This window comes from Salvia hispanica, chromosome 6 (assembly GCF_029641045.1).
Source record: "Salvia hispanica isolate PSC_SH4W2 chromosome 6, Shi_PSC_v1, whole genome shotgun sequence".
NCBI classification, from domain to species: domain Eukaryota; kingdom Viridiplantae; phylum Streptophyta; class Magnoliopsida; order Lamiales; family Lamiaceae; genus Salvia; species Salvia hispanica.
Genome location: NC_142697.1, coordinates 10,513,812 through 10,538,827, shown reverse-complemented (window position 1 = coordinate 10,538,827; position 25,016 = coordinate 10,513,812). Strand labels below are relative to the sequence as shown.

The 25,016-nt window shown below is 34.9% G+C and overlaps 1 protein-coding gene across 1 annotated transcript; it reads right to left on the bottom strand.

Annotated features, from left to right (window-relative positions):
• Window positions 1–16,708: 16,708 nt before the first annotated feature.
• On the bottom strand, window positions 16,709–19,476 carry LOC125203749 (B3 domain-containing protein At2g36080-like). The gene is made up of 3 exons (XM_048102180.2): window positions 18,827–19,476; window positions 18,342–18,463; window positions 16,709–17,323 (listed from the first exon to the last, which is right to left on the bottom strand). Exons 1-3 carry the CDS (start codon window positions 19,377–19,379, stop codon window positions 17,270–17,272), a joined length of 729 nt encoding a protein of 242 aa, XP_047958137.1. The 5' UTR covers window positions 19,380–19,476; the 3' UTR covers window positions 16,709–17,269.
• Between the last annotated feature and the right edge of the window lie 5,540 nt (window positions 19,477–25,016).

The window sequence follows — 25,016 nt, the reverse complement described above, 5'->3', positions numbered from 1 at the left end:
ATGGAACGGAGGGAGTTGTACGTATTTGTTGAGGAACAGGTTACCATGTTTCTAGGGATACTTGCACATCACGAAAAAATCGTATAATAGGTTTCAACTTCAAGCAGTCAGGTGAAACTATATCACATAATTCTCTTACCTAAATCGGAACCTATCACGGATGATAATGACAACACAAGGTGGAAACATTTTAAGGTAGTTTGTATATTTTAAGAATAATTTGTTTATGCCATATTGCGTCCGAGTTAGACTTACTGATTTCTCTCCTTCGAAAAGCTTGGTTTCCTGTCTTATAATGACGCGTAGGGGTGTATTAGAGCTTTAGACGGACGTATATCGACGTTCTTGTTAGTAACGTTGATAAGCTACGTTATCACAATCGAAAAGGTCAAACCGCAACTAATACCCTTGCAACTTGTAACCGCAAAATGAAGTTTACTCCTTCCGTCCGGGAAATGTTGTCCAGTTTTACCATTTCGGTCCGTCGGTGAAATATTTTCCACTTTGCTTTTTTTCCATTTTTGGTAAATGGATCCTACTATCCACCAACTCATTACACTCACATTCTATTACAAAACTAATATATAAATATGGGGCCTATATTCCACTAACATGGACAACATTTTACGGACGGAGGGAGTATTATTTTTTTACCTGGTTAGAAGGGCTCAACTGGTGATGCTAGGGTGTTTCGAGATGCAGTGGCTAAGGAATATGGTTTAAAGGTACCAAAAGGTTATTATACATATAAATTCCATTTAATCGAGATACAGAAGTTACAAAATGATTTGCAGCGACCGCTGAACAAAGTGCAGCGGCCCGCTGGGAAAACACGGCGTGCAAATTTGCCCTATTTTCTCTCCAAGACTTAACATACTATGCTGAAGATTTATCATATTATGAGGCACAATATTAAGTCTTTAAATACCTCCTCAAGCTTCACCAAAAAAGAGCATTTTACAGTATAATCCCAGAGCATAATTTTTTAGAGTTCTTTCCACTATGATCATTGCTTAAGGAGTTCGAAGAGTGGATTCAAGAGAAGATCAATGCTACAATATTCAACATTTGAGCTCTATTGTTTTAGTTCTTATTTTTTCTATGTTTTTCCTACAAACTATGTGTTTAGATTATTCCATCATGTGTAACTAAACTCATAGAATTCTATGAATGTATTAGTGACGACTTTGGTAAATACAGTTCCTATATATTTAATATCTGTTATGTTCATTACTTTGCTTCTATTCTAAGTGTTGGATAATGCATCATGTTTGAGTGACACATTCTATGATGATTTTTTTAACGTGCAACATAATCGTGAGAGGAGGTTTGCACGCTAGAAGACCTTAGTTGATGTTACAATTAACTCTCCTTAAAACGGATCTGTTAATTGAGAGCGAGAACATTAGGAGTCTTAGGAGCTTTTAGGAGTTACAAATCTAGGATTGATATGATCAATAATCAATCTTACAAATAAGTAGTAGTATATATACAAATATAAAACATTAAAATTTAGTGAATATAATAAAATATATAAATTGTTAGTTAGTGTGGATAAAAATTATATATTTTATATATAAAAATAAATAAAGTTAATATTAATTCAAAAAAATGTATGTGATGGAATAATGTTATAAAGAATACAAATTATTAATTAGTTTTAAAAAAATTATTTTAAGATCAATAGTTAGGCTACATTATTTAATATTCTTATTTTCACATATGGGGCTTGTGGTGGAGTTCTCGTGGACCTGGCCATTGAATACTTGGAGACAATGGGCTCTAATGAAGGGCTTCATATAATATACCAAGCTTTAGGTATTCAACATATAGGAGGGGCAGGTGTTATTGAAGGGGCTAAGCATTTGAATGGGCTGAAGTGGTTGCAGGGTTGAGTATATTGAAGGGGCTAAAGTGATTGAAGGGTGAAAGACGTTGAAGGGGCCGGAGTGTTTAAGCTACGACAATGCACATTATGTGTGTTTTTTTTGTGAAAAATGGTAGTGCAGGTTAGATTTTGTTAAGCTAAAGGGTTGCATGAGTATTGTATTATGTTTGTCTCATACATATTTTTGTAAAGCTTTTTTAATGTAATTTTGTATGCAGATCTGAAATAACAAAGCAAAACTTGTAAAGCGTTCTACATGTCATTCTCTTTGTCTTTGAAAGAACTTTCCAATGGTATCTATATCATCTCAATCAGAGTTCTGTGGAGAAAGTTATGGTCATTCTACGAAAGTTGCGCAAAGCTGTCAAATGCTGGCGGGAATTCAGGCGGAAATTCAAGGAAGGAAAGAAGATATTACCTTGTGTAGACAAATCTTTTCTTTACATTATAGGAGACGAAATTTACCTTCATCAAACCTTTTTCATGCTTATAAATACCCCATAACCTAATTCATATTATTCACCAATCTTAGAGCCTTAATTCCATCCCCTACCTTTCACATAAATTCTTCCATCTTTTACAAAGAGCATAGAATTTAAGGGAGATCAAGCAAGATCAAGTTTAATTTGTTAGGTTTAATATACAGAAAAACATGTTTCTAGCAGGAATGAGCACGAATAGAATCTTGCTTATACGGCAAACTCTACAATCCACTTTTAACCCGATTCAGCATTATTTGAGCAGTTCGCACGAATAGAATCACCGTTATTATTACATTGTGTTTGCTTGTGCGTTTATAAGATGTTTTATAAACATTTAAATGCATAAGAAGCAAACAAAGCCTAAGTCTTTTGCTTAGTAGACTGGTTTTGGGCGTCGTCCATTTTAAGGTAACTACAGTCGGTTCTATGCAATGCTTTGCAAAAGAGAAAGAAGAATTTCACAACCTAGATAGGCTCTGGCTACCTATCGCGAAAGGTTGCAATGTCAGTCTGATTATTTCTAAGCCTTATTGAAATAAGATGACGTTGGCGTGGTATAGCACTGAATGGATCTAACAGCAAGACGTGTCTTTATGCTATCTACTGAAAGACGAGGTCTTGGTAATTTATTTCTTAATCAATGTGCGTTAGCATTGAGCATACGGTATTGATTGCGCACTACTTTGACTTGCCAAAAGGTGCGGGTTTTTCGTAACCCAAGAATCCTGGCATATTCGGTAGTGTAGATTCATATCTAGCGGTGCTAGGATTGCTATCATATTGAATCGTGCACGAGGTGAGTCTCGTTTGATAATGTCCTCAAGAGGAGCGCGAAATAAGGTTTTATTATTCAGAAAACTGGTCAGTTGGAATTTAATTATTCCATGAATAATAAGTAAGTGTTTCTTGCTAAGTCCACTCTTGGAATTAAAAGATGTTAATTAATTAAGTCTATAGCAGACACTAATTAATTAATGGACATTTCTATCTTATGCGCGGGAAATAAATAACAAACAAAATGGAAGCCTGGATTACTTGTAATTTCAGATTTGGATGGGGAGTACAATATTACATCTGTAGTGGCTGCTCGTAATATTCCAATATAAGCTTGTATTAAATTGTGGGTTCAATTTAATTAGTAAAAAGCTAATTGGGGGAGCCTATATCCAAAACCTTTCATAGATCCCTGTCTGGGCCCAATATAAATATGAGAATAAATAAGACAAAATTAAGATTGAATGATGGTGAAAAATAGCGTCCATCTCTCTCTACATAAAGGGACGATTTTTTTCATTAATTATCTCCTACGTGAGATCTTCAGCTCTTCCTTCGTGAAGAAGATTTCTGTCTTCTTTCCTCCGTGAAGAATATTTATGTCTTCTTTATTCGAGTCCTAGTATTTTGATGAGATTAGCCCACACTGATATCAGAATACTATTCAGGAACCAGTCAAAAGATCTGTGGTCTAATATCGAAGATCATCGTGGAGAAGGCGCGAGCAATTGACGATTCGTGTAACTCTAAACCGTAGTATTCATGTTTAGGATTTATTTTCTTGGAGCATGATTTATTTTCGTTCTAGCATGCAATTATCTGTTTAACATGTGAATAGATTAATCGCATAATCGTTCAAATAGATCCTCGTCTGATTTATTTGTTTTGTGTAAGTCTTCCGCTGTGCGTGGGGCACCAAACACCAATAATTGGTATCAGAGCTAATTTTTGGCTCTGATTATGTGGATTAATTTCATGTTATATGAATTGCTTGAATGTATGTTTTTATTCGCTGCCTGTTGTGTTTGTTTGTTTATCTGTTCGAACACAAGGACGTGAGTGCTAAGGAATTTAATTCTCTAATTGTGGAATCAAAGTTAATGATTGCATATCTTTTAATTGCGGCGTGAATCCCTGGCGTCTCTTTTACGTATACATGTGTTTATGAGAATTAATTCTCAAGTATTGCAATCTTTGCATAATGGTTAGATTAACTAAATTATTTGATATATTTTATCAATTGTTTGGTTATACGTAATATTACACGTAATTTGAAATTGGATTTGCGGGTATAAACGCATTCGTTTGGCGGGCTCGCAGCGAGAGCAGCGTGCAGCTGCACGATTGCGGCGGCAATCTGCAAGCGCGACGGCAGCGGAGTTCTGTGCAGCAGCAGCGGCTGCGGAGCAGTGGGAGTCCGATGGAGAGAAGGATGCCCAGGCCCTCGGGCTGGGGCTGTCTCGACTGGGTGCTGGCAGCAAGCTGCGACGCCGGGCAGGCGATCAGCGAGCAGAAACGCAGCAGCGCCGGAAAGGAAGAAGCAGCGGCGAAATCGACGCAGGAGCGCTGGCAGCCTCCGTGAGGCGGCTGGAGTGCAGCGTTGGGGTTGGGGTTTTTCCCGCGCGACGTCACAACGTCTTGTCCCGAGACTTCGCTTTCCAAATTTGATTAGGATTTCCAAATCCTTGGATTCAATTTTGGAAATAATTCAAGATTAATTTAGAAATAAGATTTGAATATATCTTTTGTGATTTTATATATTATATGAGATTTAATTATGAATTAAATCATGGATTAATTAGATTCTTTCCTTATTTTTTTTGGATTTATATGGATTTTATTCCTAGATGAATCCTAGTTATATTTGAAAAATAATTCTAATTTTTTTTATCTATATCCTATGGATTTATATGGATTTATTCCTAGACGAATCCTAGTTGAGTTTAGATAATGATAATATTATTTCATTCTTATCCTATGAATTTATATGGATTTATTCATACATGAGTTCTAGATGGATTTGAATAATAATAATATAATACTTTATTCTTATCCTATGAATTTATATGGATTTTTTCATATATGAGTTCTAGATGGATTAGAATATTGATAATATAATATTATCTAATTCTGTGGATTTATATGAATGTATTCCAAGTTAAATCCTAGATGGATTAGGAATAATATTAATATTAATTTATTTTATCCTATGGATTTGAATAGATTTAATTCTATTAAGACAAATCCTAGATGATTAAAATAAACATTAATCCAAGTTATCCTTATATTTTGGATTTATATCCTAGATACATTAAGATATTGATAATATATAAGAAAATCTTTATTTAATTGGATTTAGATAAATTTATTTAATCAAGAAATCCTAAGTAATGTTTGATATATCCATGATGTCTATTTCTAAATAGAATTGAGATTGACATAAATCTTGGTTGATAGGATTTTATTTTATCTTATGGATTATGATGGAATTGTTTCTATCTAGTAATATCCTGGTACGATTTAAATAATGATAATCCTAGATCAACGTCACCTTGAATTGTAGAATATGATTTTATCGAAATAAAATCTAGAATAATCATAAATGGATTTAGATAGTGAACTCTATCTTGATAAATCCTAAATGAATTTGGATTATTATTATCAAGATAAAAGTTAATTATTTAATCGAATCTCCTTTGACTAGATTAAATGATGTTGTTAATTATCCAGTGTGTTTAAATGTCATGGATTAAAGGGATTTATCTGTTTATTTGGTATTTATCTATTTTAAGTGGATTATCTGTTTTATTTACTTATGTGATAATTATGCAAAAACCATATAAAATATCTAAGCGATAATTACAACAAGTGCGTTGTATATGGTCTCCATCGATTGGATTGTCAATTATGAAGCTAGTTTCTAATATTATCGCCACCCATTATGTGCAAGTTCATAGAGACAGACTTCTCAATATTAAATAGTATGGACTAGAAAGTGATTTCTAATATTATCGCCATCCATTATGTGGGGACAATAATCCTAAGAAATTGCATGTTTCAGATGTTCAAATGGAATTATGAGATAGCTTGATTTTGTTATCAACACATGATCATTGTTATGAGAGTGTGTTGTAGAAATAAAATTCTGTAATGCTAAATCTGATGGTCGTGCTTAGGCAACATTAGGTGGCCATGCCATTATGTGGTCTTTGGACTATTCGTCGGTGTTGTGACCAGTAAAAATGTTAAAGTTGAGAATGAGTATTGGCCTCTTATGGAGGGTACCTGTTTTCGATTTTACAGTGGCAAGATACATAATTGTTTTGTGTTATTTGCAATTATGTATTGAGCATAAGTATGTGATAATAAGTTATTTGTCAAATCTTCATTATGTCATTCAATATTTTGTCTGCGATCCTTAAGGAAATAAACTCGAATGTCAATATTATGTAGACTGGAAACGTAAATGGATAAGATTCTCATCACTGAAAACTTGGAGTTTATACTCAATGATTCATGTCCTCCATTTCCTCGACATAATTCCATGAAGAATATTCGAGAATGTATTATGCATGTACTTGACAAGCTCTTTGAGGAATAAGGTCAAGCTATTTTCTTTTAAGTAGCAAGACAAGTCTTGGTAAGTGACGATGAAAGATGGATATTAATGGAATCTCTTAAGATGATTCAATTGGAATATCCTAGAGTGACAGAATGTTTTGAGGATCTTTTGATCACTCAAATAGTTTCTGACACAAGTCATCGCCTAAAGTAATAAGAAATGACTAATTAAGAAGGTTTAACTGAAGGTTTAAAGGAAAGTAACATGATAGATGACAAATTCATAAGGGCTGCATTTTTCCGAAGTCATAGTTCATTTGATCAAAAGACTAGATATGGATATCAGGAAGCCTGAATTGTCATCAATGTTTGTTTGAAAGCAAAGAGAAGATGCTTTGTGAGTTGGATTGACCTCTGTTAAAGAAGGACAATAACGTACATGACAATGCAACTTCTAAGTAAGCGATCTTGATCGAGTTAGGAAATTGTTGCAGTGGGAGCTATTAATGCTCAATTATTGTTTTATGATTGATGCTCAAGTCGTCATAGTATTAAAACGATAATAATGCAACAAGATTGAGTATTAAACAACACATCAACTTCTTACACGATGAATGATAAAGTATTTATGGCTCTTAGTTTTTAAGGCCAAGAAAATACTAAGCAATCATTCAAACTGATCTAAACTATCAAGATTTTGACAATTAGTTTGTTAAATAGCTTGAAAGTTAAGAATGTTGTTTGATGCACTGTAAGTTAGAATCATTTGATTATTCAAGAGATTCAGAATACTTATAGAAGTGCAATATAGAAAGACATGCAAGTCTCGATGGTTTACACCATAAGGAGACTAGCAAAGGGTTATGATCTGTAGTGGGAGTCTAATCTCCATTAACGAATCCAAGCATTCTCCTAAAGAATGAGATAGTTATGTAAGAAGAAATCGAAGTCTTTCTAAGACAAGTTTGATTAAGTGATGAGTTGTACTCATTAAATCTTATCATTGATGGGATAACCGTTAGAAATAACGAGCAACACCTTAAAGAAACTACCAACATCAGTACCTTCTACAAAACACGAGTTGTGGACTAGAGTGACTCTAGTCTAGCACATCTCAAGGTGTAATGTTGTTCCAACACGTGTTGGAAAGGTATCCAAGTAATTGGAGTTGAGTACTGAGGTATGTTTTAAGTTTATCCCAAATGATGTAAGATTATAACTTCTATAATCTTCAAAGATATAATTCTTGTATGAAGATCAAGAGATGAACTAAAAGCCTAACAGTGTCATAACTCTCAAGTTATAAAGAGAGATATCGTTTTTCTACTTAACCAAAAGTCGTACCATTAGAAACTTATGCGGTAATAAGATCAACTTCAGTACCTAAGATTGTAAGAACCATGTCTTAGTGGGAGCGTTCCTAAGGAACATAACAAATTCATGGGTCTAAGAGTCTTGTGAGACTCAGTCTTATATTAACTTGAACATAATCCCTTTAACTACAATGTAGAATTGGTTCATTTGGATATTCATCCTTGAAAAGGTGATAGTTCCAAACTACAATCCAAGATAGACAACAAGTTTTACAACACCTGCAATACTACCTATAGGTTGTGTCAGTCAGTGGGAGCTAGTATATTTGTAAGTGTAAATGAGGATCTCAAAAGGGCTAGACAATGACAATGAGTTATGCCCAAAGGGCTTTTTCTTCTCGTTTGTCGTTGTGTCAGGATTGATTCGATCCTATTGTCTATAAAAACTTACATAAATTAGAATGTATGTACTATGATTGTTAAGATAGCTTTCTATTAATAGAAGTCTTGAGGAGATCATCTACATAGAACATCCTAATGGGTATGTAATAAGAACAAGGAAGTTGAAAATGCATTAAATATGGTATTGTTGGTACTCTACGATGATGAAATCTACAAAAGTTGCAAACAACTAAGATTGACATCTGGCCTATTAAACTGGTTGTCTACCCAGTTTAAGATAAATGATTAAAGAGAATTACATTCTAAGCATCTAAGTCCTTTGAGATTCCTAGAAAGAATGTTGAGATTCTCTTAGGAATCCTATATCTATACATTGCTTGGAACATTTTAGCATTAGAAATTCCATGAAGAGGTTTTACCTTTCAAGATGGAATTGTCTTGTCTCTAGTTAAGCATCTTTTGACACTTAGTGAGATCAAGAATAATGAGATAAGTTTTGGAGATAGATGTCTCACGTATGCTATAATGTGTACTAAGTTGGATATTAGCTGTCCAAGCTTATATCGTATTAACTATGGCAAAGGACTTTGATTGAGGTAAGAATATACCATAGTTCTTGAGAAAGGCTAGTCGTTATATTCTAGTTTACCAGTCATTCATGTAATATCCTTGGGGTTACACTGACTAATCAGTTATCGAGTGAGTGATCCTCATTATATGTGTTGTAGCTTTGATCGTCAGTTTGAGTATGCCTATGAGTTTAATTACTCTAGCGAAGGCTAACTCAAGAGACATGCGAGGTCATAAGCTAAGCAATCACATAGAGAGATGAAATTAATTAAAGATAGAGTACGCATCAAAGACATTATGGTGGAATAGATATGATCAGAGAACAACCAAGCAGATTTTTTCACAGAAAATGCCTTTGTGGCAACATGTTTCAAATATGATGTGAAATGAATGGTAGTTCGATATATCTGAAGGGGTTGGCAGCGGAAGCGCTCACATAAATCAATTACATAATAATCCTGATCTATTTAACAGATTATTTAGACAAATTCTATTCGCGTAATTATCACATGTATCATGCTCATAACTTAAATAAATCATGCTTTAAATTAATTAAAACCTAAAACATGCTTTTCTACGGTTTAGATATTTTACCCTGATGATTCTCCAAAGAATCGAAGATAGCTAGCGCCTTCTCCACGTGAAGATCTTTAGTACTAAACCACGAATCTTCTGTCTGGTTCCTGGACTGTAAACTGATATCAGGGTGGGCTGATCTCACCAGTATACTAGGACTTAAATAAAGAAGACGGAAAACATATCCCTCGAAGGAGAGAAAATCGCCCATTGTCTATGTAGAGAGGGGGTCCAAATTTTTGGAAGAAAATAATGTGTATTTTCTGTCTTCTTTATTCTCCTATTTATAATAAGTCACATATTGGGCCCAGACAGGATCTATGGAAGGTTTTGGATATGGGATCCTCCAATTAGCTTTTTACTAATTAAATTAAACCCAATTTAATATAAGCTTATAATTGGAATATGACGAGCAGCCACTACAGAAGTAATATAGCACTCCCCATCCAAATCCGAAATTATAAGTACTCCGAGTTTCCATTACTTGATATTTATTTCCCGCGCTTAAGATAGAAACATCCATTAATTAATTATTGTCTGCTATGGACTTAATTAATTAATATCTTATTTATTCCAAGAGTGGACTTAGCAAGGAAAACTTATTTATTATTCATAGAGTAATCAAACTCCAACTAGCTAGGTTCCGAATAATAAAACCTTATTTCAAGCTCTTCTTGAGAATGTTATCGAACGAGACTCACCTCGCGCACGATTCAACATAATAGCAATCCTAGCACCGCTAGATATTAATCACCACTACTCAATATACCAGGCTTATTGGGTTGCGTAAAACCCGCACCATTTGGTAAGTCAAAGTAGTGCATAATCAATACCGTTTGCTCAATGCTAACGTACATTGATTAAGAAACAATAATTTACGAGACCTCATCTTTCAGTAGATAGCATAAAGACATGTCTCGCTGTTAGATCCAATTCAGTGCTATACCACACCAACGTCATCTTATTTCAGTAAGGCTTAGAAATAATCAGACTGACATAGCAACCTTTCACGATAGGTAGTCTAAGCCTATCTAGGTTGCGAAATTCTTCTTTTTCTTTGTTCAGAACTGACCGTGTTACCTTAAAGTGAACGACGCCCACAACCGGTCTACTAAAACAAAGACTTAGACATTGTTAAGTTACTTATACATTTAAACATGTAATAAACATCCTTTAAATGTAAAACATAACAACATTATGACAAAAATAATCTGTTTATTCCTTTGGAAAATAAAATAAAAGTATTAACAGTATTCAATCACTCAAAATGTGATTTCTAGTATACAAACTCTAACAATATCTAGCACCAAGACCTGCTTAGAGTATAAGTGGGAGAGTTTTTGGCAGAGGGTATACTCGAATGCATGTTTTGAGTATAAGTGGGAGATTGTTGGGTTTAGTATACAGAAGCATGTTTCGAGCAGGAATGAGCACGAATAGAATCTTGCTTGTATAGGGAAAACTCTACAATCCACTTTTAACCCGATTCAGCATTGTTCGAGCAGTTCGCACGAATAGAATCACCGTTATTATTACATTGTGTTTGCTTGTGCGTATATAAGATGTTTTATAAATATTTAAATGCATAAGAAGCAAACAAAACCTAAGTCTTTTGCTTAGTAGACTGGTTTTGGGCGTCGTCCATTTTAAGGTAACTACAGTCGGTTCAATACAATGCTTTGCAAAAGAGAAAGAAGAATTTCACAACCTAGATAGGCTTTGGCTACCTATTGCGAAAGGTTGGAATGTCAGTCTGATTATTTCTAATCCTTATTGAAATAAGATGACGTTGGTGTGGTATAGCACTGAATGGATCTAACAGCAAGACGTGTCTTTATGCTATTGACTGAAAGACGAGGTCTTGATAATTTATTTCTTAATCAATGTACATTAGCATTGAGCATACAGTATTGATTGCGCACTACTTTGACTTGCCAAAAGGTGCAGGCTTTTTGTAACCCAGGAATCTTGCAATATTGGGAAGCGTAGATTAATATCTAGCGGTGCTAGGATTGCTATTATATTGAATCATGCACGAGGTGAGTCTCGTTTGATAATGTCCTCAAGAGGAGCGCGAAACAACGTTTTATTATTCAGAAAACTGGCCAGTTGGAATTTAATTATTCCATGAATAATAAATAAGTGTTTCTTGCTAAGTCCACTCTTGGAATTAAAAGATGTTAATTTATTAAGTTTATAGCAGACACTAATTAATTAATGGACATTTCTATCTTAAGCACGAGAAATAAATAACAAACAAAACGAAAGCCCGGATTACTTGTAATTTCGGATTTGTATGGTGAGTGCAATATTACTTCTGTAGTGGCTGCTCATAATATTCCAATATAAGCTTGTATTAAATTGTGGGTTCAATTTAATTAGTAAAAAGCTAATTGGGGGAGCCTATATCCAAAACCTTCCATAGATCCTTGTCTGGGCCCAATATGAACTTAATATAAATAGGAGAATAAATAAGACAGAATTAAGATTGAATGATGGTGAAAAATAGCGTCCATCTCTCTCTACATAAAGGGACGATTTTTTTTTCTTTAATTCTCTCCTCCGTGAGATCTTCAGCTCTTCCTCCATGAAGAATATTTCTGTCTTCTTTCCTCCGTGAAGAATATTTCTGTCTTCTTTATTCGAGTCCTAGTATTTTGATGAGATCAGCCCACACTGATATCGGAATACTGTTCGGGAACCAATCAGAAGATTTGTGGTCTAGTATCGAAGATCATTGTGGAGAAGGCGCGAGCAATCGACGATTCTTTGGAGAATCAAATCGGTAACTCTAAACCGTAGTATTCATGTTTAGGATTTATTTTCTTGGAGCATGAATTATTTGCGTTCTAGCATGCAATTATCTGTTTAACAAGTGAATAGATTAATCGCATAACTGGTCAAATAGATCCTCGTCTGATTTATTTGTTTTGTGGAAGTCTTCCGCTGTGCAAGGGGCACCAAAACCCAACATAATTCATCCGGGTTTTATCTAGTTTTTGTTAAATTGAACATGTCTTATTTTGCTTATATTTATTAAGATTATCTGTCTATGGATAGGTAAATTTATAGAAACCTAGGGGATGAAAGTAATTGACTCTATGTAGTTCTTTTTATTTTGTTTAGTTTTGAGAACTCGTTTTACTTTAATTATTCCTTGGTTTATATTTAACTACTTGGTTGTTACTTTGATTATTGTTAATCTCTTATCGGTGATGACTTTAAGTGGTTTATATTTTATGTGTCAATACAATATTTGTGACATGAGTCTTGATACACGATAGGAATAACTCCTAGTAGAGCTTGAGTCGGATGATTACTAAATAACTCCTAGTAGAGCTTAAGTGGTTTATATTTTATATGTCAATACAATATTTCATGTTTTATTTTGTTTTCTAATTTTTTTACACTTTTTTGCTTTGTTTTTGTTCTTATTGAAATTTCGCAGCTTCTGGACCAAACCCAGCGACCGCTCACTGGAACGGTTCTGTCACCAGGCTATAGCCGCATTTTTTTTAAATTATTTGAATTATTGCCCCGTCCAGCCTCAACACAAAATTTCAAGGTATCTTTACTGCTTTCATAGTTTACTCACGTCCCTACCGACTCTACAAACTTATTTTTCACTGCGTTGTAAATAAGTTTGGGGGGATGAAGTGGTGAACCGTGAGTTTAGGTTTTTGGTTTAAGTTTTTATTTTTTAAAACCGGAAGGTGAATTTTATTGAAAATATGTCATGAACTTAGCATGAAGAACTTAGAAACACACATGTATAGGGACACATTAGACCGAGTTGCCGATGATATTTAATTCCATCCATGTTTAAGTATGGCTTGACGTCTTGATTTGATGGTTTGGTGAAAATGTGCATAATTAGTGAATTGCTTGTTTGCCTTGAATCATGCTTATACCTTGTGAGATTTGAGCCTTAATTTCTTTCCTGTGTGATTTATCTGCATTCATGTACATGTTTCTAGAACTTGCTCTTCGTCTGCCTAAGTTTACATAGCGTTTAAGTTGATAAGGGAAGATGTTAGACCATCTTTTCTTAGCTACTTTTATATCAAAATTTCGACGCTCTAAAAAAATTTCCTTTTGGAGCCAATTTTGAGCCTTTAAGCCTTCTCTTTGGAAACCAAATAAATGTGGACAATTCCTTGGGTTAGTATAGAATTTTATATCTTTTGTAAAGGAATTGGAGAGATAAGGAGGATAGTATAAAAAGTAGTGTGCTTAATTGTAGAAAAGTGCAAGTTGAGTTATAGAAAAATTCAAAAATGTGCTTGATCTAGAAAGGATGCTTATAAAAGAAGAAAAAAGAAAAAAAAAAGAAAGAAAGGTTGTGAAAAGAAAAGAAAAATCAAAGGATTGGAAAGTGAGTTGAAAGGAGAAAAATACAGTGTTAGAAGTATCTTGGGTTTTAGAAAAGTGGAATCATTTTAACTCTACTTAGGATATTTTATGTTTGAGTCACTTTTTAGCCAAATTTTCCTCACCTACCAAAGAGCCTACATTACAACAAAAAGCAAAGATATTTCCGACTTTTGATGCTTAATCACATCCTAGTAGAGGAGGGATTAGACTTTGAGCAAATTTATGGTAAACTTTGCACGATGCATGATTTGAGTGCTTATATACTTTACCTTTATACACTTTGAGAGTGAGAGAAAGAACACTTCTCATCTTTAGAAGTTTGCCACATGTGAGTGTATGATTTCAAGGTGTTCCACGAGTTAGTAATGAAAGTGCACTAATAAGTCTTGCTTGATTTGATTGTGTTAATTCATGCTTAATCTATTCTTCCATCCTTTGAGGCAATTACGACGTCTAGTACTTGTGCATTCTGTGCGTCTATTTTTGTTTCTTTCTGTTTTGTTTGTGGACAAACAAATATTCAAGTTTGGGGTATGATACGTTCGGATTTTGCACTATTTTAAGGTCATTTTGTGGTCTGTTTTGAGTGTCAAAGTTGCATTACATGTCTAATTTTTGCATATTTTGTCTATTTTGGTATTTTGACGTGTTTTGTGAGAAATGTGCAAGATAGAGCTAAAAAAGGCCTTAAAAACATCAAAGTTCGGAAGCCAGAGCGGAAGGCAACCTAGCGGACCGCTGGCGCACGCCAGCGGTCGCTGAAAAGCACTCCAGAACTCTCTGACCTCTATCCAGCGCCCGCTGGACCCTTGCCGGCGACCGCTAGGAAAACGCGGCACATGACAGCTGTCTTCAAACTCAATTTTCCGGCGATCCTGAAGTCCGATCAGGGCGTTCTACATGTCATTCTCTTCATCTTAGAAAGAACGGTCCAACGGTATCTAGATCATCTCAATCGGAGTTCTGTGGAGAAAGTTATGGTCATTCTACGAAAGTCGCACAAAGCTATCAAATGCTAGCAGTTCAAGGAAGGAAAGAAGATATTACCTCATGAAGACAAATCTTTTCCTTACATTATAGGGCACGAAATTTACCTTTTCCAAACTTTTTCCATTCCTATAAATACCCCATAAACTAATTCATTTTATTCACCAATCTTAGAGCCTTAATTCCATCCCCTACCTTACACATAAATTCCTCCATCTTCTACAAGGAGCATAGAATTCAAGGGAGATCAAGCAAGAGCAAAATTAATTCTTTCGGGTTTTATCTAGTTTTTGTTAGATTGAACATGTCTTATTTTGCTTATATTTATTTAGATTATCTGTCTATGGATACCTATATTTATAGAAACCTAGGGGATGAAAGTAATTGACTCTATGTAGTTCTTTTTATTTTGTTTAATGTTCAGAACTCGTTTTACTTTAATTATTCATTGATTTATATTTAACTACTTGGTTGTTACTTTGATCATTGTTAATCTCTTATCGGTGATGACTTTGAGTGGTTTATATTTTATGTATCAATGCAATATTTGTGACATGAGTGTTGATACACGATAGGAATGACTCCTAGTAGAGCTTGCGTCGGATGAACATAGAATTAAATAATTAGAATTACTAATGAGTTGATAAATAATTAGAACATGTCTCATCTGCTTTCTCAAACCAAGTTAACTGCAAACTGCGAAACTGTTTCACTGTTTTCATTTAATCGCTTTCTTTACTTGCTTTTATTTTCTGTTTTTCTTAGTTTAATCAAATGTCAATTGTGTGTCCAAATAGTATATGAGACTAAGTATGTGGTAGACAGATTGTAAATTTATTCCCCGTGTTCGATATCTCGGTACTGACCTCTAGCTATACTAGATCTACCCTGTATACTTGCATGTATTTTTAGTGCTAATAAAAAGTGCATCAACTGTGTTGTAGTTGGAACTTGTATAAACCATGTAAAAGAACATTCCTTGAATTCCCTCATCTCATTTGATTATCACTGTGTTTTTATCTGTAATTGCTTACTTACTTTCTCTATTTTACAAAATTTACTTTTTAAAATCAAAATTTCTTGTTTTTCCAAATAGTAAAAAAAGCTTGGTAGAAGGTAGCTAATCTGTGATAGTTTTTCCGTGATCGATATCCGGTACTGACCTTTAGCTATACTATATACACTTTGTATACTTGCATGTTTATTTAATGCTAATAAAAAGTGCATCACAAACATTCAAAGGAGAAAACAAAAAACTTTTTATTGATTTATTTTGCGTCAAAATCAGTTCTACATTGCATAAGCCTTCTCTATTTATATCAACTGAGACAAGTTCTACTTAAGCTAGTAATCGGGATCACATTTATATTGCCAGCTAGCTAATAACAAACTCAACGAACTTCCAACTGCCACCAACGGCTCTTTTCTAGCTCATTCCAACGGTCATCTTCTACTCTCTCTCTTAGCTTCACTTCTTCCTTTATTAGCTGATTTCAACCATTTTAACATGGAACTTGTTGTTTTCTTCATATTTTCTAGGTCCAGACAATAACATACACAATTTGACTAATAGATACCCCAGCTATTGCACATTTTCCATTCTCTTATTCTGGTGACTTTACCCTTATACTATATGTCTATTTGATTCCACATTGAAACATTCTGTACCCATTTCCCATGCTATAATTGTCATTTAATTCTCCTTGCTATTACGTGTATTCAAAATTAAACTTGTTTGAATAGATATGCATTACCAAATCGAGTTCAGGTATAAACCATGCTAGAGTTGAGGAATCAATGAATAACAATTCAAAAGGTTTTAAATTACCTGGCTAGAGATTCTAGTTCTACCAAATTCTATTTTGCTTCATGTAAATAATTACATAAATACATATGCTGAGAAAAATATAAAAATTTCCCAAAAAAAAAAGGTTTGAAGTTATGGCAGAAGGCAGTGGAGTTTAATTACTCTGTTAATTGGGACTGGAAGCATAAGTCCCCACGTTGAAGTTGAAGTAAAAAAGTTATTCTCCTTACACTTACACTTTGGTTTTGCTACCCACATCACATGATCTTGTACAATCCTCAAAATCTTGATTGCAACCATCCATACTCTTCTTTCTTCGTATAAATATGTATAGTGGCTCTCCTCTCTGTGTGTGGGGCCCCCTACTCACTTTCCATCTCACATTGAGTTCTTCTTTTGGGCTTTTCGCTCCCGGGCTTGAAGGGTTTTGCTAGTGTACCCATTAAATATGGGATATTCTCTTCTTCTTTCATTCTCCTTGGCTCTCTTTTTTTTTTTCTTTTCCAAATACAAATAGGTCAAATAGAGAGAGATGTTATCCTTGCCGATATACATTTCCTCCTGAGAAACTGATATCGTGTTGCTGATGCTGTTTCATCCATAAAGGTATGATTATTAGCCATAGACATACATTATAGTCTTTTGATGATAAGCATGTAAGTAAAACCTCTTATTCACCCCATTTCTCATGTGGATCACAGATTAAATGTGTAAATAGATAGGAAAAGTGTGTCAAATTTGAGTTTAAATCATTATTAACATAATCATAATACTGCAATTAACACATTGAGAAATGACAAATATATAAAAACCCTTAGTCCAACTAAATTAATATCCAACCTGTACACGCGTCACTCTTCTAACTACTTCATAATCAACGGGAAAGAAAGAGAACCTAATCGAGTGGTTTAAAATTAAAATACATAAAATTGGTAAATTTGGTTGCATTGAAATATAGTGAGCTTATTAAAATACACATAATTATCGATGGCTAAGCGATATTGTTATAGAAAGAGTGGTAGGGAGGTAGGAGAGGATGGGACACCTATGACCTGTGCATGTGTTTGGCCCACTCTCTTTTTCTTGGGCTGATTAAATAATTTCTCATTCTCGTGTATCAAAATGTTGAGATAATTAACAAAACAGGCTATAGCCTATCATAATTAGTAGAGTAACACTTTGATAAAATAATTGATTCCATAAATGAACAATTGAGGTAGGGGTAAATCTGGGAGGTTTGGCAGATGGGAATATATATATTTATAGAAGTCCCAATAGTGATGTTAGGAAATTAGTGTAGCTCATGTATCTGTTGCAATACAGGAAGCAACAAAATGAAAGTGGGAAAATGTACTAGTGACATTATGCTCTTATCAGTGTATGTAAGTTTAGTAACACTCCCACCATTTGTTCTAAGGAAAATTAATCATTCCTCGAGTGGTACGTGATTTTATGCGGTTTTAATTTATGTATCAAATGGAGAATAAAATTAAAATAAAAATAAAGTATTTTTGTTTTTAGTAATGAATTGTTTTGGATGAGACAAAATAAAAAATAAGGTAGATCATCTTCGATGGGACGAAAAAAAAATTAAGATAATTAATTACCATGTGATATTGTTGATGAAATGGTTGGGGTTGGGTGGACATCGGCGAGTCTGATTCGTCAGTTTGGCACTCCAAGTTCACTCCAAACAACCTCAGCGTCTTGGAATTCCCACTCACTGCACCTGATGTGTTCATGTTCAGTCAATTTCACATATCCACGTGTGCGAAACAAAAAAGATAGAACTACCTTCCTTTTTCATCTTTTTATTATAAATAAAAATTTATTTATTTAGACTTTATGTTCTCTTTTTCATCTTATTTTCTCCGTCTAGCACACAAAATAAATCTATATAAAATCTTATGTAGTCCAAGAAAGGATTTCCTTGGGACGACGGAGAGAGTACAGTTCATTTCAAAAGACTGAATTGTCTGCTAAAGAGAGAGAACGCATTTTGGTTTGTAAATCCCATATTAATTGCGTTCACAAGCGCGTGGACATTGAATCTGCCTCGAATTTGAAAGTAGACAGGGTTTGTGCAATGTACCTGCATGAGATGGGAAATGGAGGAGCGGTTGTTGCTGGATTTGAGGTGGATAAACCACCCTACTACTCCACCCGGCGGGCTGAGAAGCGCCGCGCTTCCATCCAATGAAGAGGCGGCCGGAGTCGAAGCGGTGGCGCGCGAAGACGACGACATCCCCGGCGTGGAGGCGCTTCTCCTTGACGAAGCGGCTCCAGCCCTTGGTGAGCACGTAGCTCTGGCTGCTGTTCCAGTACGAGTAGCGAAAACGCCACGGTTTCCCCGCCTCGTCCTCAAACCCCAGCAGCAACCCGCTCTCGCTGCCGCTCAAGGGGAAATGCTTCTCCGCGTGCTGCTTCGGTATAACCAGGCGGTTCAGCTTGCCCACGTCGCTCGGCGTCAGCGGCTTCTCGAACAGCCGCTCCTGCTCCTCGTCGCCATCGCCATCGCCGTCGTCGTTGTTGGTTGTGGTTTTGGCAGGTGGTGAAATTGAAATTGAAATTGAATCATCCATTGTGTGTGTGTTTGTGTAGTGTGGGTGTGACCACCAGTGTGTGGAGAAGTGATTTATTGACATTTTTAGAGTTGGGGGGTTAATTTGTTTCTCTTTCTCACAAATGTGGATGTATTTGATGGTTTGAAATCAAATGTGTACAATGGCGCCTATACGTATGTAATTGTGAGTATATATATATTTTTGTAGTAGTTGTTTAAGGTTGTTGTAGTTGCGTGAGTAACTTGAAATATCAATCATTAAAATCAGTGCAATCCACTGTCCAACTTTTCAAGCCAACATCAAATTAGGTTTTAAGCCATCAACAACGTTATCTCTTATTCATCATTTAATTATCTCATTCCTTAACTATTCATAGGTCTCACTTATCTCTTATTCATCCTTTAATTATCTCATTCCTTAACTATTCATAGGTCTCACTGTACTTTTCAGCCCATCTCTTAACAAAGAAACAACACATGCATCCCTTCATCTCTTAACCATCTCATCCCTTAACTATTCATTCAATTTCATTTTTTATTTTTAATTCCAAGAAATTCAATTAATAAAAACACACTTCATTAAATAAAATAAAAATTACAATTTAAAGGCCTAACAAATAAAAAAAATACATAATTTAAAATCCTAAAAATAAAAAAAATACATAATTAAAATCGTAAAAAAAATTAAAAATACATAATTAAAATACTCTAAATTAAATTATAAAAACTACTCGCCGAGTGCTTCGTGCGTTTCGAGCTCGAGCCCGACTGGACACCGCCAGCCCACCTTTCAAGGTGGTGGACTTGCGACCAAACATCGACATGCTTGAAATCTTTACCCGTGTCTCTTTAAAGACCCGCAATGCCGCTCTCAGAATGTCGGCCCCACTGGCTCCACTTTGGTAATTCGCCTCTTCTACCCTGTATATCGCGCAAAATTTTTTGACATCTTTGTCGCATCTTTAAGTTGCGGGCAAAGGTCTTCTTCGGCCTTCATGCGTTGTAAAGTTCGGTGACTTTTTTCCAGAAACACAAGTGGGTTTGTTGATTCCCGATGACAGGATCGTACGAGACGGTGATCCAAGCGTTGTACAGAGCCAACGTCTCCTTTTGGCTGTATGGATGACGGCCGCCGTCCACCACAACCTCGTCGTCGCCCTCTTCCTCCTCGGCCACCTCAGCATTGGCGCCGATCCTGGCGGAGCCTCCTCCTATTGGCCGATATCCCAAAGTGCGTTCATCCGAAAAATTCTCCGGAATTTGGGATAATCCCGGCGATTGCCCGTACCTCTGGGGGGAGGGATAATAGTATGCATCCACATCAAAATGTGGTGTTTGGTACGCCGCCGGAGTCGTCGAGCCTTGGGTGCCCGGCGAGGAACCGGTATCGGTAGTACCCAAAACGTTGTACATGCCCGCCCAATCACCAAACGAGTTCAAGTCGAACCCGCCGGAGCCGCGGCCGCCGCCGCCGGAGTTTCCATCGCCAGACATTTTTTCAAAAATTGGAGAGAAAAGAGACAAGATATTTGAGAGAAGAATAGATGAGTGTAATGTTTGTGTGTAGAAGAACGGAAGATGAAGGGAGTATTTATAGAATAATAAAATAAAATTAAAATAAAATTTTTTGACCGTTTGAATGGTCATATGACCGTTTGAAAAAAAATTTAAATTTTTTTTTCCAAAAAATAGGATTTAAAAAAAAATTATATGAAGTCATAACTACGACGCCTAGTGCCAGCGCGCGCCACATGGCGGTGGCGCGTGGCGAGACAGCTCGTGCCTAGCTCCTTCCGCGCGCGACGCGTGACGAGACGTCCCGTCTCTGCGGGACGAGATGCGTTTTGCAACGTGGTCTCGCTGCCGATCCGTCTCGCCGGGATGAGATCGAGCCGGTGGCGAGCCGCGCTGCTGATGCTCTTATCAGGGCCTGCATTGCACGGCTATTACATAATGTAGCCAATTTTACCACAATTCTAACTCTCTTTTCTTTTACTTCTTGTATGTTTGCAAATAGGAGTCTAATTTTTTAATTTTAATCCATCTATAAATAGATATCTCAGTTCATTTTTTCCTATAAATGGAATACAGTTCTATATTCCACTAATTCATTCTACTCACATTTCATTTAAAACTAATACTTCCCCATTTCACAATAATATGTTCAACTTTTCCTTTTTCGTTCGTCAGTCAATAAATTCCTCGTTTTACTTTTACAACTTTTGGCAAGTGATCCTCATATTTTATTAACTCATTCTACACGTATTTTTTTTTATTATTATAAATCAATATAAAAAAGTAGGACCTACCTACATTAATTTTTTCTACCACTTTCTTTTATAAAGTTAAATAATTTCTTAAAATCCTACCACTTTCTTTTATAAAAGTTAAATAATTTCTTAAAATCCGAGCCATAAAAAATGAAACATCTTTTGAAGACTATAGATTATATACAATTAGGACATACATTCCACTAACCTTTTCCCATTATTCCAGTAACTTTTTCCAATTCATTTTTTTAACCTTTTCCAATTATTCCAGTAACTTTTTCCAATTCATTTTTTTAACATTATATTAACTAGTAGTACTACAAAATATCTATTTAAAATATCCACACACTTTGACATTATTAATTCATAAATTTATTGCAGCAGCTACTATTTAATGTCTTGAGAAAATTTGGACACTTGCCATGTTACTGTGTTCGCTAACAGATCCACTGGTGGGGCCCATTCTCTCCTCACCAAATTAATCCCCCCTTTCTTTTTCTTCTTTTTCTTTGTTAGTATTTTCGAATTAGCTGTTCCTGACTAAATAAGGATAATATATAGTACTAGTAGTATTATTTAAGAATTGTTTATATCAGTCATTAGTCAAAATTATTGGAAATCAATCGTTATTATAAAAGTATTTTATAATTCGTGGTCTCTTAGCTTGGTGAGTGCGTCAATTTCAATACAAATCAAACTCGACCTGTCCGAGAATTATAAAAAGATCACTGGAACCATTAAATACTGTGTTACAATAATTATGAATATAACTAATTTCAACACATTTGGAATTAATAATATTGAACTACCTTAGCTGTGGAATTTAACGCCTAGTCCTTTTTAGGCGCAATTGCATTACACTATACCATACACCAATTAATTTGGCCCTCCCCAATTTTCAAGCTGCACATTAACCTTTCTTTTTTTAGAGAATCATTTAATAGTGTAGTTACTCTCAAAACCTGTTAAACGAATTTAGTTCAAGTGTTTAATTTTCAACTGATCAAATTTGCGAAAAAGTATCTGATGAATAAATCAATACACTATCCGCTACTATAGATATATAATCCTCTGATAGGATATAGTACGAGTCCAGTACATGAAATTGGTACTTTACATATCTGCTTTCTAAAGAACTACTACTACGTACTACTACTAACTATAAATATTAGGGTTAAGAAATGAATAAGCATCTCAACGCAAAACTAATAATGCCAAATGATTATGCAACCTAATTCCAATATTTGTTCATTTAAATTGACTTAATAAATTAGGTATAGATCTCTAAACTTTTGTTCGAATGTATGTAAGATTTAGACACTCACATTGTACTCCCTCCCTCCGTCCACAATTACAAAACCACGTTTGATCCGGCATGAATTTTTAAAAATGTCATAGAAAGCGAATGGTAATATAAATTTTATAATAAAATGTAAGTGAAATAAAATTAGTTGAATATGGGTTCCATAACCAAAAAGTATAAAAAAAATTATGGTACATTTATTAGTGAAAGGGAGAAAATGACAAAATAAGACAATTCTTGGTGGATAGACGGAGTATTCAATTACTCCCTCCGTCCACGATTAACAGTTCTATTTCTAAATGGCGCGGGTTTTAAGAAATGGAAAAGTGGGTGGAAGAAAGTGGAATAGGGGTCACACTTGTATATATTAGTTTTAAATGATATGTGAGTGGAATGAGTTAGTGGAATGTGGGGTCTCTTTATCATTTATAGTAATTATGAACCAGGATTCTTATTCGTGGACGGAGGGAGTACTTCATGTGTGTGTGTGTGTGTGTGTTCAAATAAATATCGACACCCACTCCCATGACCTCCTACAAATCTATTACTTAAAAAAGGGATATGCTCACCCAATTTGAGGCATAATGCTGCGATAGTTCGTGGTGGGGGACCTAGATCTCTCTATTCTACTTCAATTCAAATTTAACTACACCCTACCCTCTATCAATTATTCTTCTTTTCACAATTTTTTTATTCTCTATATAGAAACTAGTACTCCCTCCGTTCCAAGGAATATGACCCATTTCTTGAGCGGCACGAGATTTTATGCAGTTATATTTTGTATGTTAAGAGAAGAAAGTAAAGTAAGAGGGGGGAATAAAGTAGAGATAAGGGTGTTTTCATTTTAAGTAATGAGTCATCTTAGTTGGGACAAATCATAAAGAAAAGTGGGTCATCTTCAATGGGACGGAGGGAGTATGATTTTTGTTAAATAAATTTGTATTGTTTCCGTTGCAAGTTGTGTTGGAAAGAAACTGATGAAGTTAGGGACTTTATACATGATCATAGTCAACTAAATTAATCATGGAGATCATTGTGTAAACATATAAAAGTAATGCAAATTTTCTACATATTTCTATAGTTAGAACACTTACAAAAGGTAAAGAATGTAATAGTGTAGAACCATCCAATTTGATACTAAAATGCAGTTCTTCGTGTATTTTAGTGTCTCTTATTTTTCCATCATACTGCATCTCAATTATTTTATTTTGTTTTATAGTAGTACTATACAATTTTGTGTTTACTTAATGGCTACTTTTTCTCAACCCATGGACACGAAATTATATACTATGATTATGTCAATGGTGACAACAGACAGTACATGCAAGATACACCTTTCCTAATTTTTGCAAATCTGAGGTAGACAATAGCTATATAAAAAATATATGGACAAATAATTAATAAGTCGGAAATGAGATAAGAATTTAAGCATATTAATTATTAGAAAGAAGAGATAAGATGTGTGGATTTTGGAATATATATAGTGAGGAGAGGAGAGACCACCTTTTATTTAATCTGAGGGTCTCGTGTTTGAATTACGTCCTCACAAACTCAAATTTTAATTTCCATGAGCCCCATATTTCCCTGTCACATTTGATTAATTACACGCACTCTCATCACTGTCTGTCGCTCTCTCTTTTTCTTCATTGGATCCATCCAGCTATTATGATATGTCAAGTGCCAACTTCTTCATTTCAAATCCCTAATTTATGTGTAATGACGTTATATATAATGCGGTGAAACTAAATTAATTAGTAATGTACACAATATTTCAATTAGGTGAGTTGACGATGGTATTTCAGTATTTGTCAAGTTTGGTAGAAGACTGAGACAAAATCCCACCACAAATTCCATGCAGAGGTTGGACTTAGCTTTAGCTTACATTTTCATTCGTATATTAGTATTTTACAATAATGAAAACAAAATTTAATACGTATGAGGTTGTTGGGAAGTGGGAATAACTCTCTCTCACACACACACATGGGCGGGTATGTGTGTATAAAATAGAAGTCACATGCGCCATGCTATTCATCAAAAATAATCGGTGGTTACGTTTAATTATGCAAATAAGTCAGAAAACATGCTTACTCATCAATCCAAATCACGAGCTCATATTCCAGATTCTCTATTATTTATACACGATAAT

Coding starts and splice junctions, on each gene's coding strand:
- LOC125203749 (XM_048102180.2), bottom strand. CDS start 19,379: ATGTCAATAAATCACTTCTCCACACACTGGTGGTCACACCCACACTAC. Junction 18,464..18,826: donor CCATTTCCCATCTCATGCAG/GTACATTGCACA, acceptor TGAACACATCAG/GTGCAGTGAGTGGGAATTCC. Junction 17,324..18,341: donor TTCATCAACAATATCACATG/GTAATTAATTAT, acceptor TGGATGAAACAG/CATCAGCAACACGATATCAG.